Here is a 17,663-nt window from a genome sequence, read left to right on the forward strand (position 1 = left end):
AGCAGCACATGGTAAAATATCAATTGATTACAATGCTCACTATATACATTGAAGTTAATAGACGAATATTGATAATCGGTACTTATGTTGAATTGATACAGACTTCGCATAACGTAGCTAGCTTCCATCAACAGGGAATACAACAAAGCATCTCAATTGCCAACTCTAGATTACAACTCCCATTTCAGATATCTCCATCTACGCACTTCCACTGTAAAGCTCAGGACCAGGCATAGGGTATTCGGTAGCACCCGAGTAGATGTCGAAGACAATACCCTCGTCATTAGCCTTGTAAAGGCTGGTGCCAACGGTACCAGCGGGGCTGTCGGAGCCGTCACCACTGACAACAAGGTTGAGGCACTGGGGGTAGGACTGGGCGCCGTTCTCTTGGGCAGCAGAGTGGAGGGCGATGATCTCGTGACGGAGGACGTAGTTGCCGGGGGCAATGGAGGCGGGGATGGTGACGGTGGCCGTGAAGTCGTTCTCGATGAGGTCGTCCGTGGTCCAGGTGTTGGTTGAGGCGTCGACGATCGCATCAGCTTGGATCTTGACCCATTCGAGGGAGGTCTTGTCGGCGGCAGAGCAGTCGCCGCCGCACTTGGCGAGGTAGTTGATGATCTAAGAAGGAAATGCGTTAGTCTTTCGGGCACTGAGGTATCCTGGGAAAAAGGAAACTTACGGGACCCTTGTGACTCTCGGGCCAGGTGTTCCAGGTAACGTCGATGGTGCCACCGGCCGTTACGGGAGCAGAAAGGGCACCGGGCTCAGCGCCCTTGTGGCAGATGATGTCGTCGGTGCCGAAAGAGTTGGGCTCGACAAAGCCGTTGTCGGTGACGGTGGTCGACCAGCCGTAGTTGTCTGGTGGGCTGTCCTCGTAGGCGTAGCTATCGGCGAGCCATCCACCGTATCTGGCACAACATTAGTTAACGCCACATTGATTGAGATTAGGGAAGGAAGCGTACTTCTCTCCATCAATGGTCATTCCAGTGACATAGCCGTGACCGGCAACAAGGCTAGCGGAGGCGAGAAGCCCGGCAATAGTGGCGATCTTGGACATGGCCATGGTTGATGTGCAAGGATATCAAATCCAAAGTTCAGATGAAACCTGCCAGAGGCTTAGAGAATAAAATAGAGGAGGAAGCTGGAGGTCGACGACAAGGGAGACAATAGCCAGGGTGTGTCTCGCCTTTTATATAGCAATTCGGCAAGGACCGCCTCCTGTCCGCACTTAATACGGAACAGCCGAGTATCCATACTGCCCTAAATTGCAGGGAGCCCGTGCCTCAGCCGTCACAGACTGATAGAAAGCGAGGCGTCGATATTAGCCGGAGACACCCCTGCAGGGGTGGAGGTATCACCAGATCCGCTTCTTCAACAGTCGCCAGCGGGGATGCAATATGTTCAGGTTCTGGGCAGCCAACCTCAAGACCGCTCCTGCTTGGGAAGAGCCAATGCACCCCTGTCACTGTCGCGATGTCACCCAACATGGCATTTCCGTTCTTTGCGGAGACAGAAAACACACGAGACAGAAGTTCGTAAAAAGCAGTCTAGAACTCTCCCATCAGACAATATGGCTTGTTTCATAACCCCCCCCTGCCGAACGTCTTCCCAGCACAATCCACAGCGTTCACCGTATATCTAACCCAATCTCTTGGCCAAATGTGAATCCTAAGCCACACTCCACAAACCGTGGAATACCTGACCAGGAGTGGGTGCCAGGGTGATGCTCTTGGAGCCGGGAATAAACAAGGTCAGTGCCAAAGGCAATCTATGAGCGACGATCCCCCAGGGCTGCCGGTTTGACGGACCGAGGGCGTTGAGCTGGCCAACTAGAAGCGAAGGCCCAGGGCGAGAAGCAGGCTGACCCTCTTCCTTGAAACGGGTCCATAATATCCGTAACAGGCGATGGAGACGGAGCTTGTTCCATGACAGCGCCATTCCGTGACATGAATAGAAATGATGTGCGGTTCTAGATAGCGGCCGTGGTGATTTGAGGACGCAGGTACTGACGTGCTGAACCCCTCTGTTGGTTTTGCAAGTCTTGTCACTGTATTCTCCCGGGCTCTCCCCGGTTTAGGCTGCAGAAGGTGGACAGGGACATTAGTCTACTGCGGAGAAGACATTGGGCTGCAGCCATCCCTGACAGACTGCCTGTATTCATGGATGATGGGGTTAGAACTTGGAAGCGAAGGAGAATGACATTGATGCCCGAGTCATCAAGCCACCCTTTCTGCAGCCCCCAGAGGGTCGACTGACTCCTCAAGTCGGTGTTGCTGAACGGTAAGGAAAGTGATCGGCGGTTGAAATTGGGAGGAGGCGATGGATGAGACGGCGAAAGATCCAGCCAAGGCGGAAGAGCAGCCTAATTCTTCCGGGCTAGTTTCAGGTCTCGCGATGGATCATTTGTATGTTTTCGAGTCGTATTCCGACTTATCCAGCATCCTGGCCCGATGGTACTGCTTCGCTTCTACGATTCTACAGTTTGGTACCAAAAAGGAACATGTCCAGCGAATACATCGGGCAGACCGTTGCGACTGCGCAGAAGATTGCGATGCAGAACACCAGTTCGGATATTTTCCAATGTTTTTATTTTTGCCTCTTCATTATTGTATAGACAGGAAAAGCCCCGACCAAGCCAGTCCCGTAAAAGAAGTCGGAATATGCAGGTCATCCAGTACAGCTGTATATCTGCCGTCTGTCGGCACACATCTACTGAACCAGATGCCAGAACGTTCAATCCTCCAATGCTAAGGCGGATATTGGCGATTCCGGTGCCGGCCCACAGAAGTATCCATCCCCATGCCACATTGATTTCCTCAAGACGGTCGATGGGTAATCACGCTCCGGAAAAATCCCATTAACCGCTCTCAAGACGACTCCATCTTCCGTTCATCCGTGAATGAGGCGCTTACAGAGCCTTCTTCTTGTCACCCTTGGAGACGTCGACAACCTTGAGAGCTGTAGTAATAACACACGTTAGTATGTACTCTTTCAATCAATCATGTGCCGCGCTGCCTTCCACCCTTCTCCGACCCCGCTATACGGTATAATTTATATATCCTGCGGAACGAGCGGGTCGGGACGAGCGGCGCGAGGTTGACAATGACGCACCTGGGGGCAGGCTCTGCTTGAGCTTGTCGGCCTTGTCGGTGTCCTTCAGGACAAGGGAGTAGACGAAGCGCTGGCAGCGGACCTTGAACTTGATCTGCTGGGCCTGGCGGTTGCGCTTGATGCGGGCAGCTAAGGAGTCATTCCTGATTAGCCATCGATTCATCCTCCCATCTTTCCGAGGTCGGGTGGTCCGCCGTGAAGCTGGAGAAAGCTCGAGCTTGAAGTTCGGGGTATAAACGTACAGGACGCATCCTTGCGGCGGCAGATCTCAATGAACTGCTTGATGTCGGAAACTTCGCGAGGCATGGTGGGCAAAGGTGATTGGCGACGTAGGTGGGATAATCGTCAAGAGTCTTTGGATAGGAAAGGAAGCAAGCTCAATCGCGGTCTCGAAGTCCGAGAGCCCCGACAGCTGGACCCGTTGTGTGGGATCTTCCCAATCGGGCTAGGGCTGCGATGACGAAGCCCTTAGTGTTTGGGTTGGGCTGGAGACATAATTACTCAGCACCTTTTTATGTTATTATGCTTTTCCCGATACAACACGTGATCTGGCTTTCCGGTGGCGTGTGGCGGTGCGGCGGCTAGGTAGCAGCGTCATGGGCTTGATCGTTCCATGCGATAGGATGGTCTGGTTGAACACATACCAGGTGTCCTGATCCATTCCTAAGTTGCAATTTCTCTATTCCTTCAGCATACAACAAATTACGATTTGGAAGCTTTTGAAAATGCCTACACCGCTGGATCGTGCGATGCATTCCAAAGTAGGTATTGTATCTAGAGTTTCATCGCTGTAACAAATACTAATAACAGAACGTTTAGAACCTCTTTCTAGGCATGCTTCCTCCACCCAGTGCGGGCGAATCTCGTCCACTAACAGCCACCAGGTTTTGCAGGCATGGTCACCGCAGCGGCGGCATGGGCGATTTGGGGCAATGAGATATTTCCTGCCGAATCTGATCCAAAAGGAGGCGAGTGCCTGCACCTGTATGCCACCAAATAAGACTAACCCTGAAAAAGACCCCGCAGATTGGACACTTGAAGAGATGCGGCGGTGGCTCCGTGCTGTATGGTAACCACCAATCCAAGTAGCGCATACATTCTGACAACTGGCAGCGAGGTCTGATGCCTGATCACAAGGCCACACGCGAGGAGCTTCTTGAACGAATCCGAGCAAATCTCCGGCAACCGCCGAAGTCATCTAAGTGATTTTCAATAAGAGGGTGCAAGGATCAATGAACCACTGTGTGGTGTAATGGCGCGTCGTTAATCATGTTCCGTTATGTTCGTCCGTCTTTTTTGTTTCCGTCACTTTCCAAGCACGTTGTATGATTCCCCAGTCTGTATCTCGTCGGAACGAATTGTATCTTTTTTCCCTTCTTCAAACCCTCCCTAGCCCGATAACATAGGTCATTCCGTGGTAAACACCGGCATAAAATCAGACGACGAGACGGAAGTTCTGCGTCTGAATAAGCCAATCCCGTCTGCGCTTTCCCTTCGGCCCATCGGTGGAAGGATTCGGGGCTAGGACAAAAGTCTCGCTGAATCCGCGTTGAGGGAGGTCGCGCGACTCTCCATACCGGACGTATCCAGTGACGATCACTAAGATCGAGATATCTTTCCTAGGATCCGGCTGTCTTCCTGTTGCATTTGTAGGATACTGCTTGTTGATAATTTGGCAATCGAATGACTGAACCTCATAGTGTGCTGGCGGCATCTGGTTGACAAATATTTCTTGGACCGCATTTCCATCCGCAACTGTGTTTCCGTTGAATACAATGGTGCATGGAGGGGCACCGTAGAAGGACGCGATTATAGCGCGGTTTGATTGAAGAGCGGGGTAGTACGACTGGACGAACTCGGTGGCCGCTGAGACATACCGATATGTTAGAACTCGTCTGCATATATACAGAATAAGTAAGTCATACCTTCTGTTGAGATCTTTGTGTAGACATCATCACTCGGAGGAGCCATGACTTCAGGTACGTCGTTTTCGGGCTGCGCCGGTATTGAGTTTGTGATAGGTTTGGAACGAAGGTTCTGGGGGCTGTATGTTCCTGGAATTTAAATAACAGAAAGACTGCAGTTATATCGCGGGGCGAATAAAGTAGGATGGGTGCGAGTGCAGAGGATGAAACCGGGGCTGAAGGGGCGCAAGAAAAAAAGAAGCTTGGGCCAACGCGGAGAAAACAAAACCTCCGAGCGGCCGCAAGTCACCCATCACTCTCCAGCTCTCAACATCCCTGGATCACCTGCGATTTCGCCAATGGCGAACTTGAGACGAGGGTTCCGCGCGCTCTCATGGGGAAATCAGCTGCTATATCCCCAGCGCCCTTCGTGGAAATGCGCCTCTTGCAAGATCATTCCTCCCGCGGTCGTACGGTCCGCCCGTCGCTATGCGACCACCTCTGAAGGAACTTCAACGGCGAAGCCGTACTATATCACGACGCCCATCTTTTACGTTAATGCCGGTATGCTATTCATTATCCATTCCAGTCACTGTTGGTCTGCTGCTAACCTGGTGCTTGTTGTAGCCCCCCATGTCGGCCACTTATACACCATGGTCATCGCGGACGTTCTGAAGCGATGGCGGACACTTCTCGGAGACAGTGAGGCACAATTGTTGACAGGAACGGACGAGCATGGAATGAAGGTTGGTGGATTTCTGGCAAGAGCCGCGACTCCAGGTGCTGACCTTGATGTAGATACAGCAGGCTGCGCTCTCTGCGGGTATAGATACGCAAGCGTTTTGCGACAGGAACTGCAAGACTTTCAAGGTGTGTGGCTCCTTTTTAGTATGGTCATTTATATTAACAGAAGTTAGGATCTGGCTAAATCCGCGGATATGGACTATAACTACTTTATACGGACAACGGAACCTGCGCATAAAGACGCCGTTCAGTACTTCTGGGTATGTCGCCAGTGCTGCAAGATGGGACCAACACTCATGGGATAATCAGGAGATGTTACAACACCGAGGTTATATATACACGGCAAAACACGAGGGATGGTACTCTGTCAGTGACGAGACGTTCTATCCGCAATCCCAGGTTCATCTCTCGTTGGACCCTGCCACTGGGCGGAAAAGAATGGTATGGCCTCCAACCCTCTATCACGAATATAAGTTGACCATATCAGGTTTCTATCGAAACAGGGAAGGAAGTAGAGTGGTCCTCTGAAACGAACTATCACTTTCGCTTGTCAGCTTTCCAAGATCGCTTATTAGAACTGTACAAAACGGGGTTCATCACACCGGAGCATTACGCTGGCGATGTGGTGAAATCGGTCTCCTCCGGACTGTCGGATTTGTCGATTTCGCGGCCAGTTGAACGTTTGACATGGGGAATCCCGGTCCCGAGCGATAGCACGCAAACGATTTATGTTTGGCTGGATGCCCTTATCAATTACCTGACAAAGGCCGGATATCCTTTCCCACCTGGTGAAGGCAACCGCGGGGGGTGGCCGGCAGATGTCCACGTCGTCGGCAAGGACATTATTCGGTAGGCAATCCTGCAGGACGATGGCGAACAGTGCTCACAGAAGTTAGATTCCACTGTGTCTACTGGCCAGCATTTCTCATGGCCCTAGATCTCCCGGTCCCTCGGAACGTTCTCGTCCACGGACATTGGACGATGAACCGGGAGAAGATGTCAAAGTCGACGGGAAACGTTGTCAATCCCTTTTTCGCGATCGACCGTTTCGGAGTTGATACCATGCGTTTCTTTCTGTCTTTCCAGGGAGGGCTTGCGTCAGATGCTGACTACGACAACGCCCACATCATCCGCGATTACAAGAAATATCTGCAGCAGGGTATTGGCAACATCGCCCACCGCACAATTGGCTGTGCGAAGAAAAACCTTCGGACGTATATCGTCAATGGTGTAACTGGAAAATCCCCCGCAACGCGTACAGATGAGGAGTACCAGAAAATGCTAGAGGAACTCTCCACCAAGGTAGCGGAGCATATGGAGAAACTCAACCCGCGCGCCGCGTTACAGGAGATCATGGCGGTAATCTTACAGGTGAGACAGATTCCCCTCGGCAAGTCGTATGCGGAGGTCTCCTCACTGACCCCATTCTCTCCTCCAGACAAACAAGTATTTCCACAACTCGGAGCCGTGGAAGAGTCCAGAACAGAACCAGCGCGTGCTGTACAACGTCGCCGAGTCAATGCGTATCACGGGAATCCTACTACAGCCCTTTATGCCTACCAAGGCTAAAGAGACCCTCGACCTCTTCCGAGTTGATGCGTCGAAACGGGGCATCTCGGATGCAAGATATGCATCTGACTCGGATTATGGTGAGGGCATTAAGAAAAAGATCTTGTTCGAGCCGCTCATCGTCGAGAATTAAACTGATCGACATTTGTTTAAGGGGATCATTTACTAGGAGACGGATGTCCCTCGCCTTAAGAAACCCTCCAAGGTCCCTTATTACGGTAGTATTCACTCTGAAGGTGGCTGGTGACTGTTTTGCTGTGGGTGAAAATTCCTGATACCTCCTCCCATGTGGAGTGGCGAACCATGGTCTAAGTGACCAATTCCCTATTCATAGACAAAAAGTGAGCAGATTTGCGTCATGTGGGAAGCCAATGATGTTCTAGGTCATCCACAAGGTTATCAGCGGGAAAGGGCTTCCTGATACAACGTTGTTTCCACGAGAGATACCTATCCGGGCGGGAAACCTTGGAACCCTCCCCCTTTCCCGCGGCAAACTGCTGGATAGCATCGGGAAGACCCAATTCTTATTGTATAACAGATTCGTGGGGTTTGGATATTGATGTAATAATATAATAGGGTTCATGGGCCTGCCTTGTTGACTTCGCGGTGCTTTTGTTCTTTTTTCTTTCTCGCATATCCTCCTGCTTATACTTCAAGATACCTTGGCTGCAGGTTTATACTAGTATACAACCCAGCAACAACAAAATCTCATCTTATCTATTCTTACTATACATTCCAAGCAAACAAAGAACATCTACGGACTAATACTCTCATCGTCTCTACCCCCCTAATACCAAAAACCAACCACCAAGATGGGCAGCATCAGCCTCGCCACCACAACCACGGACACAATCTCCCTACCACCACAAGACCAACCGACCTACAAGACACCATGGATTGAAACCCCCCTAGTCGAATCATCCACCCTCTCAGCCCTAGCCGGCTGCCGAATCTTCCTCAAGCTTGAAAACACCCAACCAAGCGGCTCCTTCAAGTCCCGTGCCATGGGCGCCCAGATCCTCTCACACCTGAACAACCCAGCCAACGCGGGCAAATCAATCGAGTTCTTCGCCTCATCTGGTGGTAACGCAGGGCTCGCTGCTGTATGTGCCGCGAAGACCCTAGGGTTCCCCTGCACGGTCGTTGTTCCACTAGCAACTAAGACACTTATGGTTGATAAGCTGAGAAAGGCTGGGGCTCAAGATGTGATCAAGCATGGGGAGACGTTCTCCGAGGCGGGAGAGTATATGAAGGAAGTTATTATGAAGCAAGGTGATGACAAGGAAAAAGGGAAGACTGTGAAGATTGCCCTGCACCCTTTTGACAACCCGGCAATCTGGGAAGGAAACAGCACACTTCTTGACGAGCTGGTTGAGCAAGTCCCTGCTGTTGCCGGTGAAGATCCCACAGGAGACCACGATGATATGATCCTCCCTGTTGATGCTATTATCTGCAGTGTTGGTGGTGGAGGGCTACTGAATGGTCTCGTTATGGGGATTGAGCGTCGCCGACAGCAACTCGCCAAGTCGAAGAAGGCTTCCACGCAGCAAGAATATTCGAAGTCAACACACTTTGTCGCTGTTGAGACCCGCGGGACGGATTCCCTTGCTGCTGCTGTCGCACAGGGGTCCCTTGTCAGTTTGCCCAAGATCACGTCGCAGGCGACGTCACTAGGTGCGATCCGGGTGTCGGAAAGGACGTTGGAGTATGCGTTGCATCCCCCGCAAGGAGTGAAGGTGCACAGCACGGTGCTGTCCGATGCAGATGCGGCACGAGGTGTGCTTCGTCTTGTTGATGACGAGCGTGTGCTTGTGGAGCTGGCCTGCGGGGTGTGTGTTGAGGCTGCGGTTGGTGATGCGAGCCGAGAGGAGTCCAAGGTGTCGAAGAAGCGGAAGAGGAACCTGGATGAGGGATATGGAGATGATCGGTTGTCATCTGGGGAGAACTCGGAAGAAGAAGTGTCGCGTGAGAAAGCACCCTCGACTCCATTACAGTCGAAGCTGAAGGAGTTGGTGCCAGGCATTGGGCCAGAGAGCCGAGTAGTAATTGTGGTCTGCGGTGGCAGCAACGTCACCATTGACGGCGCGGTGGAATGGAGATCAATGCTGAAGGAAGGCTGGGGGACTGAAAACTAGACTGGGTCATTTAAAGCGTTTCTTTATATATGTTTTAATCATTTGCCCGCGTACAGCTTGTCATATATTCTTCATCAGTTTAAGATTCAGTTTGCATATGTCTACATGATACAAAAGAACGCCAGAACCTGCTGGTTGATGATTCACGCAGAAGCTGCAACTTGTCCTCCAATCGACTGAATGCGATAGTTCCAGTAGTTCTTCCGGATAGGGTCGTACTTGTCTTTCAGCAGGTTCAGCATCCGGATGGCCTCGTCTGGGGCGGTGCCGCCTTGCGCATACACATCCGCTAGCCACTCCACAGCATGGCTGCTCTTCACCTCGACATCCGCCAGTTGGCCTTGGCCATCGCGCTTGTCAATAACAAGTTTCTGCGCAAAGTCCTTCCACTCTGAGAGCGGCCGACCGGCAGCTCGTAGTACACCCCGAGCATACGACCAGGGACTCCGGTTCTCTGGCGCCCGAACGATTTGCTCCTGGGCGTACTGCAATTCCTCATCGACCATATCCTCATCCACGACTTCATGTCGGCCCTTCTTGGCCGGAGGTCCGCTGCCGTGGACCATACCGGCGTCGGGCTCCTCGCTGCGCGGTCCGAACCGTAGCATATAACGGTGGTTCCAAGCAGAGTTATTCCTCAAGTCCGAGTTGAGGAGAGAGTTGACGTCCGCAATCTCACGGGGAGAATCCCACAGCCCAAAGTGCCGGACCAGCCAGTGTCGGTAAGTCCAGACGTGGTAGTTTTTGGAGTCCTGGGCGAACATTTCCATCAGAAAGTCCATCTCCTTAGGCGGTATAGTAGGGAAGTGCTCCCGCGATGCCATCAAAACCTGGCGATGATGCCTGCTGGGGTTAGTGGTCACAGTATATTAATTGAAGTAGATAAGGCCTACCAGATTTGGTAATTCTTTAAGTATTTCAGAGATACTCTATTCAGCCACTCCAGTTCCTCGATGAGGTCCTTCTCCAGAGCGAAGACAATCTTGGCACGATATATCCTTTTGAGTTTAGCTGCAGTCCGAACAAAAGTTTGGTGGTCACTCACCAAACAGTGTAATGTGCAGGATTCATTGAAATAATATCTTCGGTGAGCTTCAATGCCCTCTCGGACATTTCATTAGCGGCCATGACAGCGCGAAGGTATGAAGTTGCCTCGAGGTAATCATCACTGTAGGCGATGCTGGCCAGGGGCATGGCACCGGATTCAGAGCCATCATTGAGAGGGATGGGCTGGATGGATGCCCATTCAGGGTCGGACGCGTATTTTCCTTCCATATTGGAGTTTGGCCGATTTACACCTGCAAATTCAGGAGGTGTTGGGGAATAGGGGCGATGGAAGCTCTGGTGATGATTTTGGTGAAGTTGAAGTGGGGGACATTGTGGCCTGAGGCAGCGACAACAATAGCAACAGAACAATCAGCAGAAATCGAACAATCGATCAAATCCATGTTGTATTTAGGACAGTAAACAATGATGATTCCACAGATCGCAGCATTTATCGAGGTCAAACCTGGGGAAATCTCGTGACCATGGAATGCGTAGTTTCATCTCGATGTAAGCTTTAGCGCATCATCCGGACACTCAGTTAGTCTTCACTTATCTGGAGGAGTGGACTAGAGTCTTAGCTATCACTGGCCGACCCCGCAACTTGCAAGCCTTCTCTATCAGCTCGAGCGAGTGCCGTGCCAATCACTGCGCCCCAGCCTATCAACCAACATCCCAGATTGGAGATCTTCTCCTCTCTCCAAATCTCCTCTTTCCCTCCTCCCTCTCCTCTTTCTCCGTCACCATGCTCTTCTTTTCATCCTTCTTTTTTATTCCGGATTTGGTTGTTTTTTCCCAACCATCACGATGCGTCGCGTCAAGAAATCCCGAAACGGATGTGCGAGATGCAAGAGCAAGCGAGTTCGTCCCCTTCGAGTTTTCTTCGGAATAGAGCTTGGCCTGGAACCGTTTGACACTAACTTCTTCTTTATAGGTAAAATGCGGGGAAGAAAAGCCCCATTGCAGTCGCTGTACTCGCTTGGGCGTGAAATGCCCCGGATACGTTCAAGCGCTGCGCTGGGTCACCAACAACTCGTCCACGGAAGATGCCGGAATAGAGTCGACTGCTGAGAATGACCCTATTCAATTTGACGGCCATCTCGAAAAATCGCCCAGGAAGCCCAATCAGGGTTCTCGCCTCCAGTCACATCCTGATTCCGAGAACTATCTGAATCCGCAAACCCGGTCGCCCCTGGCTCCGGATGACAGTACGCTCCCAGATAGCCTGGTAGACGATGATCCAAATGCACTGTGTGATGACCTATGGGATCTCCAGCAGCCCGGAACCCTGCCAGAGCTAGCTGATCTATGTCCTGCGTCGCCGACAACTGCAATGTCCGCTGGGGATCACCAGCCACCTGATACATCTGCCATCGAGTTCGGCTCACCAGCAAGCCTAGGGTCAGATCCCTGGGCTTTCTTTTCGTTGGCCGCTCCAGCGCTCCAGAATCAATCCAAGGGCTTCCCGGGCTTCGACCCATCGTCGATTGTCCGCCAGTATCCTCCACCGTCTGGTGGTGGCTCCCCTGTGCGACCGGCGCCGCGGGATTTCACGTCAATACCCCAGCCCTTGAACAACCCATCCTGGACTCTAATAGAGTATTACTTCAAGGAAGTTGCAGCCCTATTTTCTAGCTATGACAGCCAGATGAACCCTTTTCGTACTACCGTCTCCCGTCTTTGGGGGTCCTCGCTTGCTATGTGCCGCACCATGCAGAGCATGGCAGCGGCTACCCTTGTCAACGATTTTCCACAGTTCGGCCCCATGGGCAAAAAGATGCGCAATGAGGCCATCGAGATCATTAGCAACGAGACGTCTATGGATGATAAGTCCCTCCTTGCTTTGCTCATGCTCGGCCAAACCGCCAGTTGGCATGATCCTAAAGACCTGGGCATTTCCTATTTCAACCTCCTACGGAGACATCTTGATGCCGCCATTTTAGCTAAGGCCACCAACCCAACAAACCGTGGCAACAATTACCAATTCTTTGAAGAGGCTCTCGTCTACTGGGAGATGCTTCTCTCCTTCGTTGCCGATGATTCTGCTGTCATCCAAGCTGCCCCAACCTCATCCAACACCGCCGAATCCCTTGTCTTACAGCGGGTTCCCCATCCTTGGACTGGCATCGCCCGCGACACCCAATACACCGTCCAAGAAGCCGGTCGCCTCGTAAGAGCTGAGCGTAGACGTATTCGAGCCCGTAAATTTACCTCCCAGGCGGACATTGCGGAAGCTCAAATCGCACTCGAAAAGGGCCGCGTGCTCGAGGAACGACTTCTCTCCCTAGCCCATCCTACAGAAGCAGAAATTGTCTCCCCAGGCGATGATGAAACCCCCGTTTGGCACCTTCTGACCATGGCTGAGGTCTACCGCTGCACAGGTCTTCTACAACTATACCGTGCATTTCCCGACCTCCTCCAACGCCGACTTCCCACCCAACAATACCAGCACCATTCACCCACCCAGCAGCAGGAGCAGCAGGAGCAGCATACAACATCAACACCCCATGAACCATTCCACCCCTCCCTCGACACCACCAACTCCAACACCTGGTTCAACGACCCCTATCTCCCTGACCCAACAACCCAACAACAAACAACCGCTCCAGCAGACTCCAATCCTTCCTACCACGATAGCTGGCTCACCGAATTCGCCCTAACAACACTATCCCGCCTGAAAACCATCCCTCTTGAATCTCGCACCCGCTGCCTCCAACCCCTCCTCCTCGTCGCCTCCAGCAGCGAACTCCGCTTACCTCCCACGCCATCAGACCCCCTAGCACTCTCTGCAAACGGGAATGGGCCCTGCATCTCCTCGCACGCGCTCGAAGTCGCGCGCACCCGCCGCTTTATTCTCGGCCGGTTGACTTCGTTTCTGCACGTGCTGCCTCCGAAGCCGATTAGTGTGTGTCTGGAGTTGGTGAATGAGGTGTGGAAGAGGATGGACGGCGGCGATCCCGATGTCTATTGGATGGATGTCATGATTGAGAAGGGGTGGGAGACGACGATGGGGTAGGTGTGTAAATATCTTGTGGCGGTCTACACCGTAGTCCAAGAAGTCCTAAGGGCTTTTGCCATGTGTTGTGTTCTTGAAAATATGTATGAGATACCCTGCTTGCTTACTTGCTTTGGTTTACATACTACCCGTGAAGGGCAATCTTTTGTTTTATATACGGACTTTCTTTTGGGATTTAGGGAAACAAAAAATGATTTAATTTGACCATGGATAGCTCCTGCATATATATACAATATATTTAGTATTATTGAGTGTACTACTTACACCGTAGATTGGGATGCCATGCCTGATTGAACACTCAGGCTTCTTTTCGGTTCTTTCCCCATTTCCATACACATGCAACCCAGAGGACAAATGCCAAAACCCCACATCCGAATGCAAAGATACAAAAATTCAAACATGTAAGGTGATATGAGAACGAGACATAGAAGGGAAATAAAACAAAGTATGCAGACACGCTGCCATCGGAATAAAAACGATAAATCGAAAAAGTGGAGACAATTAGAGCGGATTAAAAACTATGAGCACAAACTTGCCGTGAGCCATAAAGAATGGAAAGGAAATATATGGCGGAATATGTCGTAATAAAGTGAGACTGGCAATGTTGAGCGAGAGGGTCTCAGGCGGCAGCTCGCTTCCAGAATTTCCACCCTTCTCGCTTCTCCTGGACACCAACTCCAACGAGACGCTCAATACCTTCGGTTCCCTCAGCATTTTCGAACTTCTGCTGGTCAATCTCCTCACCACCTTCTTCGTCGGTTCCATTGCGTAAAACGGCAGGCCAGAGCACACCCACTCCATCACCACCAAGGGTAGTCTCATATATTCCGAAGTTCTCGTCCTCGAGTTGAGTTTTCAACTTCCCAAGGGATTCACCCTTTAACTCGGGACGTAGCAGGGTAATCGCGCATCCACCGCCACCAGCACCAGTCAGTTTTGTCCAACCAATATCGGAATAGTCCACGAGTTCACGGATTCGCTCTAAGCGCGGATGAGACACACCAAGGGAAACGAGGAACCCATGGTTGATTCGAATGAGTGTTCCTAGTTGCTGGAGAGTGCCTTCGGATAAACTAGCAGAAGCCGGATCACGGATAACTTGTTCGGCAGAGGTGGTAACGCTGTCAATGGAATCGAGAATGGACTCGGTGACTACTGGCCATTCCTTCCTCAATTCCCCCACCTTAGCGACTTCAACAGCAGTGGAACGGGCTTGTCGTGTGTCGACAAGCAGAAGGGGCAGCTCGGGGAAGGTGGGGAGTGAGACGACACTTGGAGGTTTTGAATAATCTCCGCGTCTAAAAATCACGGCCTTTCCGCCCGCGGATACCGTGTTGTCCACCCCACTGGGGTTGCCGTGGATGCACATCTCCCCTACAAATGCCCAACGATTGACTCTCTCGATTTGCACCTCAGCTTCATCCGGGGGCTGGTCGGGGTGGGGACCGGCAAGAGTGCGCATCTGAACGAGCAGCGCAGCACTCATGCACACGCAAACACTGGCACTGCTTCCTAAGCCCGCGCCGATAGGGATTGTCGACCGGAGAGTGTAGATAGCGCCAGGACTCTGCGGAGAGCCCAGCGAGAGAAAGAGGTAGAGAAATGCGCTAGCGGACCGCATGTGGATCTTGCGTATTTCCTCGGGAGCATCTGGGGAAATATCTTGAACATGAGGCTGTATTGCGTCGTAGAGTTCGGGGTCGAGGGTGGTGACGAGGTCGTAATAGTACTTCTTCTTAGACGGCTGCTGGAAGAGGTCCCAGGGCAATTCGTCGATGTTCCACGTATAGTTCAGGTCTGTATCGCGAAAGTTCAAAGTGATTGTGCGCTGCGACTTCGTGAGGGTGGTGACGAGGAGGTATGAACGAAGAGAGATGGCGGCAGCCATTGCGGCTTTCCCGTGCACGACTGCATGTTCTCCGTACACAATGACCTTTCCTGGAGCCGACACCATAAAGGCTGGGGCCAGTGGGGAGGAGGACTTTCTCTGCATTGGTATTCTCTTCAGGTCTGGGGTGGTTGTGGGGTTCGCGTTAAAGCTCCTGGAGCTGGTTGTGGTGGAGGGAGAAGGGGTGGTAGAAGTGTCGGAGCTTTCGTGGTCGTCGGAAATGGTTACGGTGGCAGTTGGTCGGAGTGGACGAGGGCGCTCGGGCAGAGGCGTGGACATTTCTGTCGAGTGAGTCTCGAAGACCGCGTTCGATTGAACAGAGAGCTGGGGTAGCACAGAGAGGCCGCGAGGGGTGGCAGACAACAGGCCAGCGCAAGACAGGGGTATATTAATGCGATCGGGCAGCCAGCGTGACCTGGCGGTAGGCAGGGCTGAGGGGTTGAAAGAGCGCAAAAAGAGAGAATTGAGCCACAGACGGAACCGACGGAGGAAAAGAAGTCGACAGGGACGAGTGGAGGAGAGAGGGAGTCGAGTCTGGAGTCTGGACGATGCGGCGCAGGAAAGGAAATTGAAGGCTCACCAACAAAAATAGCCCAGTGCCTTGACCTGTAATCTTCGTAATCCGGGGTCAGGTCCGGCGGAGCTTCGTATTTTACTGGAAGCTAGCCAATAGAACCACACAAAACTCGGTTTAGTCAGGACTTGCGGCGTAACCTGCGCGTATCAACTATCAAGCTCGATATCCGATCTCCCATTGTCATCGCTGCTCTTCTCCTCATGGGCTGATATTCTGGAACCTTGCTCTGCTCACTAACTGCTTCTGTTATAGTGTCAGCTGGCTGCAGTGGTTCTGGAATGAACCCGTGAAGTCGCCATCACTGCAGCCTCGAAATAGTCCGAGCGGAGGATTCAGCCACCCCAGTCGCGCATTCACAATAGCCATCGCCATCGCCATCGGCGAATATGCCATTGTTAAGAGATTCCCATCACGAGAACATCGGCCCTTCTACTTTAGGTACCCGACCATCGGGCCCATCTGAAAGGGGTAATTCCCGGAGTCCGATGGTAACTGGATCTCCACAACCCCGGACGATGATGAGCTTGGCGACTACCGTTCATAACCGAGTGTCGAGTACTGGGTCATGGCCTATTCATCGATCCAGCTTTCCAGCTAACAGCTGTCAAAAATGCAGCGACCCAGAAAACAAGATTCGACCATCAGGATTCACGACAAGCTAATGCAATGTTGATCGACATGGCGCTAGTCGAAGCCGCGACGTTGTGGCTGAAACGGCTCGATAAGTATACCTGCCCACGCTGGTCTGCTTAATTGTGTAGATTATTCGACTATCATAGGCAGATTTGTTCCGTTTCCCAATCAGTTAGACTTATCGGCATCATGATGCTCTACCAGCCCACTTCGCGCACATCGGATGCAGAATCACGCAACAATAAGCCAATGACAATTTCCCTCAATATCAATAATTAGCCCCCATCAAGATATAAAAGACATAGGAGCCGCAGGCAGCAGATAGCCATAACCACGAGGATTCCATGCTCCTATCATATGCTCCTGTCATGTATGATGCCCATACTCTAGGTACTAGGTAGGTGCCTAGGTACCTACTAAACTGCAAAAGGCAACTGCGATCGACTTCCACCTCTTCCTTCCTAATCGAAACTGTCTTAACAAACTCTTATTGGAGGAAGGAGCGCTGGATTGCGCCTCCCTAATATTGCACTTACCAGTAGTACACTGCCTGTCCGAGGAAGGTGCGACGGGCTTTCAAATTGCCTATTCTACCAGCTGAACTTGGAATTGCAGGGCTCCTTCCTACCTCGGCCTACAAGGGAAATGAACAGAAAGCAATGTACAACTGCGCAGAAAGTCATTCATAATGCTAGGTACCTAGACATACTTAAGGAGCGGCTATCTGCATCCCACCTCTCGTGCAGAATCCCCTTCTAACGTGAACCTCGCTCCCATCACCACATATCCGGCTCCGTAAACAGTGGGAGTAGAGCTTCTGCTTCAAACGCAGCAGCGCTGGTTGTTGTAGCAAGGGGCTGGGTCGTCATAGAAGACAGGACGGAAACCACGAGGGCAGGGTTGGTTTCTGGCAACGCAGCGAACGCCCTTGGAGCTACCCTGGGCTCCACACGAAATGCCGAGGGCACCTGGGAGGTAGGTTAGAACCGAAGTTATAATTTCTCCAGGGGGCTCTGTGGGCTCTAACCGGTGGCACAAAAAC

The 17,663-nt window shown here is 51.9% G+C and overlaps 9 protein-coding genes across 9 annotated transcripts; 3 read left to right on the forward strand and 6 right to left on the reverse strand.

Moving 5' to 3' along the window:
* Positions 1-198: 198 nt before the first annotated feature.
* On the reverse strand, positions 199-1,063 carry ASPVEDRAFT_28952 (lytic polysaccharide monooxygenase auxiliary activity family 9 protein; the record flags this gene model as incomplete). The annotated part of the gene is made up of 3 exons (XM_040810176.1): positions 199-618; positions 680-908; positions 963-1,063. 3 exons carry the CDS (start codon positions 1,061-1,063, stop codon positions 199-201), a joined length of 750 nt encoding a protein of 249 aa, XP_040668117.1.
* A 2,034-nt stretch (positions 1,064-3,097) lies between these two features.
* ASPVEDRAFT_106953 (60S ribosomal protein eL38) lies at positions 3,098-3,417 on the reverse strand (the record flags this gene model as incomplete). The annotated part of the gene is made up of 2 exons (XM_040805597.1): positions 3,098-3,240; positions 3,354-3,417. Coding segments are annotated over 2 exons (207 nt in total), but the record flags the coding sequence as incomplete, so codon positions are not given.
* ASPVEDRAFT_671061 (uncharacterized protein) lies at positions 3,404-4,427 on the reverse strand. The gene has a single exon (XM_040815926.1). The coding sequence runs from the start codon at positions 4,307-4,309 to the stop codon at positions 3,791-3,793; it is 519 nt and encodes a 172-aa protein (XP_040668119.1). The 5' UTR covers positions 4,310-4,427; the 3' UTR covers positions 3,404-3,790.
* A 119-nt stretch (positions 4,428-4,546) lies between these two features.
* ASPVEDRAFT_53061 (putative nuclear transport factor 2 domain protein) lies at positions 4,547-5,082 on the reverse strand (the record flags this gene model as incomplete). The annotated part of the gene is made up of 2 exons (XM_040814738.1): positions 4,547-4,977; positions 5,037-5,082. The coding sequence occupies 2 exons, from the start codon at positions 5,080-5,082 to the stop codon at positions 4,547-4,549; spliced, it is 477 nt and encodes a 158-aa protein (XP_040668120.1).
* Positions 5,083-5,374: 292 nt separating this feature from the next.
* Positions 5,375-7,461, forward strand: ASPVEDRAFT_131608 (methionine--tRNA ligase MSM1; the record flags this gene model as incomplete). Its single annotated transcript, XM_040806837.1, has 8 exons — positions 5,375-5,579; positions 5,643-5,761; positions 5,814-5,885; positions 5,933-6,019; positions 6,069-6,200; positions 6,247-6,608; positions 6,656-7,130; positions 7,198-7,461. The coding sequence occupies 8 exons, from the start codon at positions 5,375-5,377 to the stop codon at positions 7,459-7,461; spliced, it is 1,716 nt and encodes a 571-aa protein (XP_040668121.1).
* Positions 7,462-8,140: 679 nt separating this feature from the next.
* ASPVEDRAFT_53063 (putative L-serine dehydratase) lies at positions 8,141-9,463 on the forward strand (the record flags this gene model as incomplete). The annotated part of the gene is made up of 1 exon (XM_040814739.1): positions 8,141-9,463. The coding sequence occupies one exon, from the start codon at positions 8,141-8,143 to the stop codon at positions 9,461-9,463; it is 1,323 nt and encodes a 440-aa protein (XP_040668122.1).
* A 71-nt stretch (positions 9,464-9,534) lies between these two features.
* Positions 9,535-10,865, reverse strand: ramB (bifunctional protein farnesyltransferase/protein geranylgeranyltransferase). Its single transcript, XM_040815920.1, has 3 exons — positions 10,509-10,865; positions 10,357-10,461; positions 9,535-10,306 (listed from the first exon to the last, which is right to left on the reverse strand). The coding sequence occupies exons 1-3, from the start codon at positions 10,736-10,738 to the stop codon at positions 9,607-9,609; spliced, it is 1,035 nt and encodes a 344-aa protein (XP_040668123.1). The 5' UTR covers positions 10,739-10,865; the 3' UTR covers positions 9,535-9,606.
* A 449-nt stretch (positions 10,866-11,314) lies between these two features.
* On the forward strand, positions 11,315-13,523 carry ASPVEDRAFT_132627 (uncharacterized protein; the record flags this gene model as incomplete). Its single annotated transcript, XM_040806940.1, has 2 exons — positions 11,315-11,368; positions 11,442-13,523. The coding sequence occupies 2 exons, from the start codon at positions 11,315-11,317 to the stop codon at positions 13,521-13,523; spliced, it is 2,136 nt and encodes a 711-aa protein (XP_040668124.1).
* A 619-nt stretch (positions 13,524-14,142) lies between these two features.
* erg12 (mevalonate kinase) lies at positions 14,143-15,516 on the reverse strand (the record flags this gene model as incomplete). Its single annotated transcript, XM_040806804.1, has 1 exon — positions 14,143-15,516. One exon carries the CDS (start codon positions 15,514-15,516, stop codon positions 14,143-14,145), a length of 1,374 nt encoding a protein of 457 aa, XP_040668125.1.
* Positions 15,517-17,663: the final 2,147 nt, after the last annotated feature.

The sequence above is a fragment of the Aspergillus versicolor genome, assembly GCF_001890125.1.
Source record: "Aspergillus versicolor CBS 583.65 unplaced genomic scaffold ASPVEscaffold_5, whole genome shotgun sequence".
Lineage (NCBI taxonomy): Eukaryota > Fungi > Ascomycota > Eurotiomycetes > Eurotiales > Aspergillaceae > Aspergillus > Aspergillus versicolor.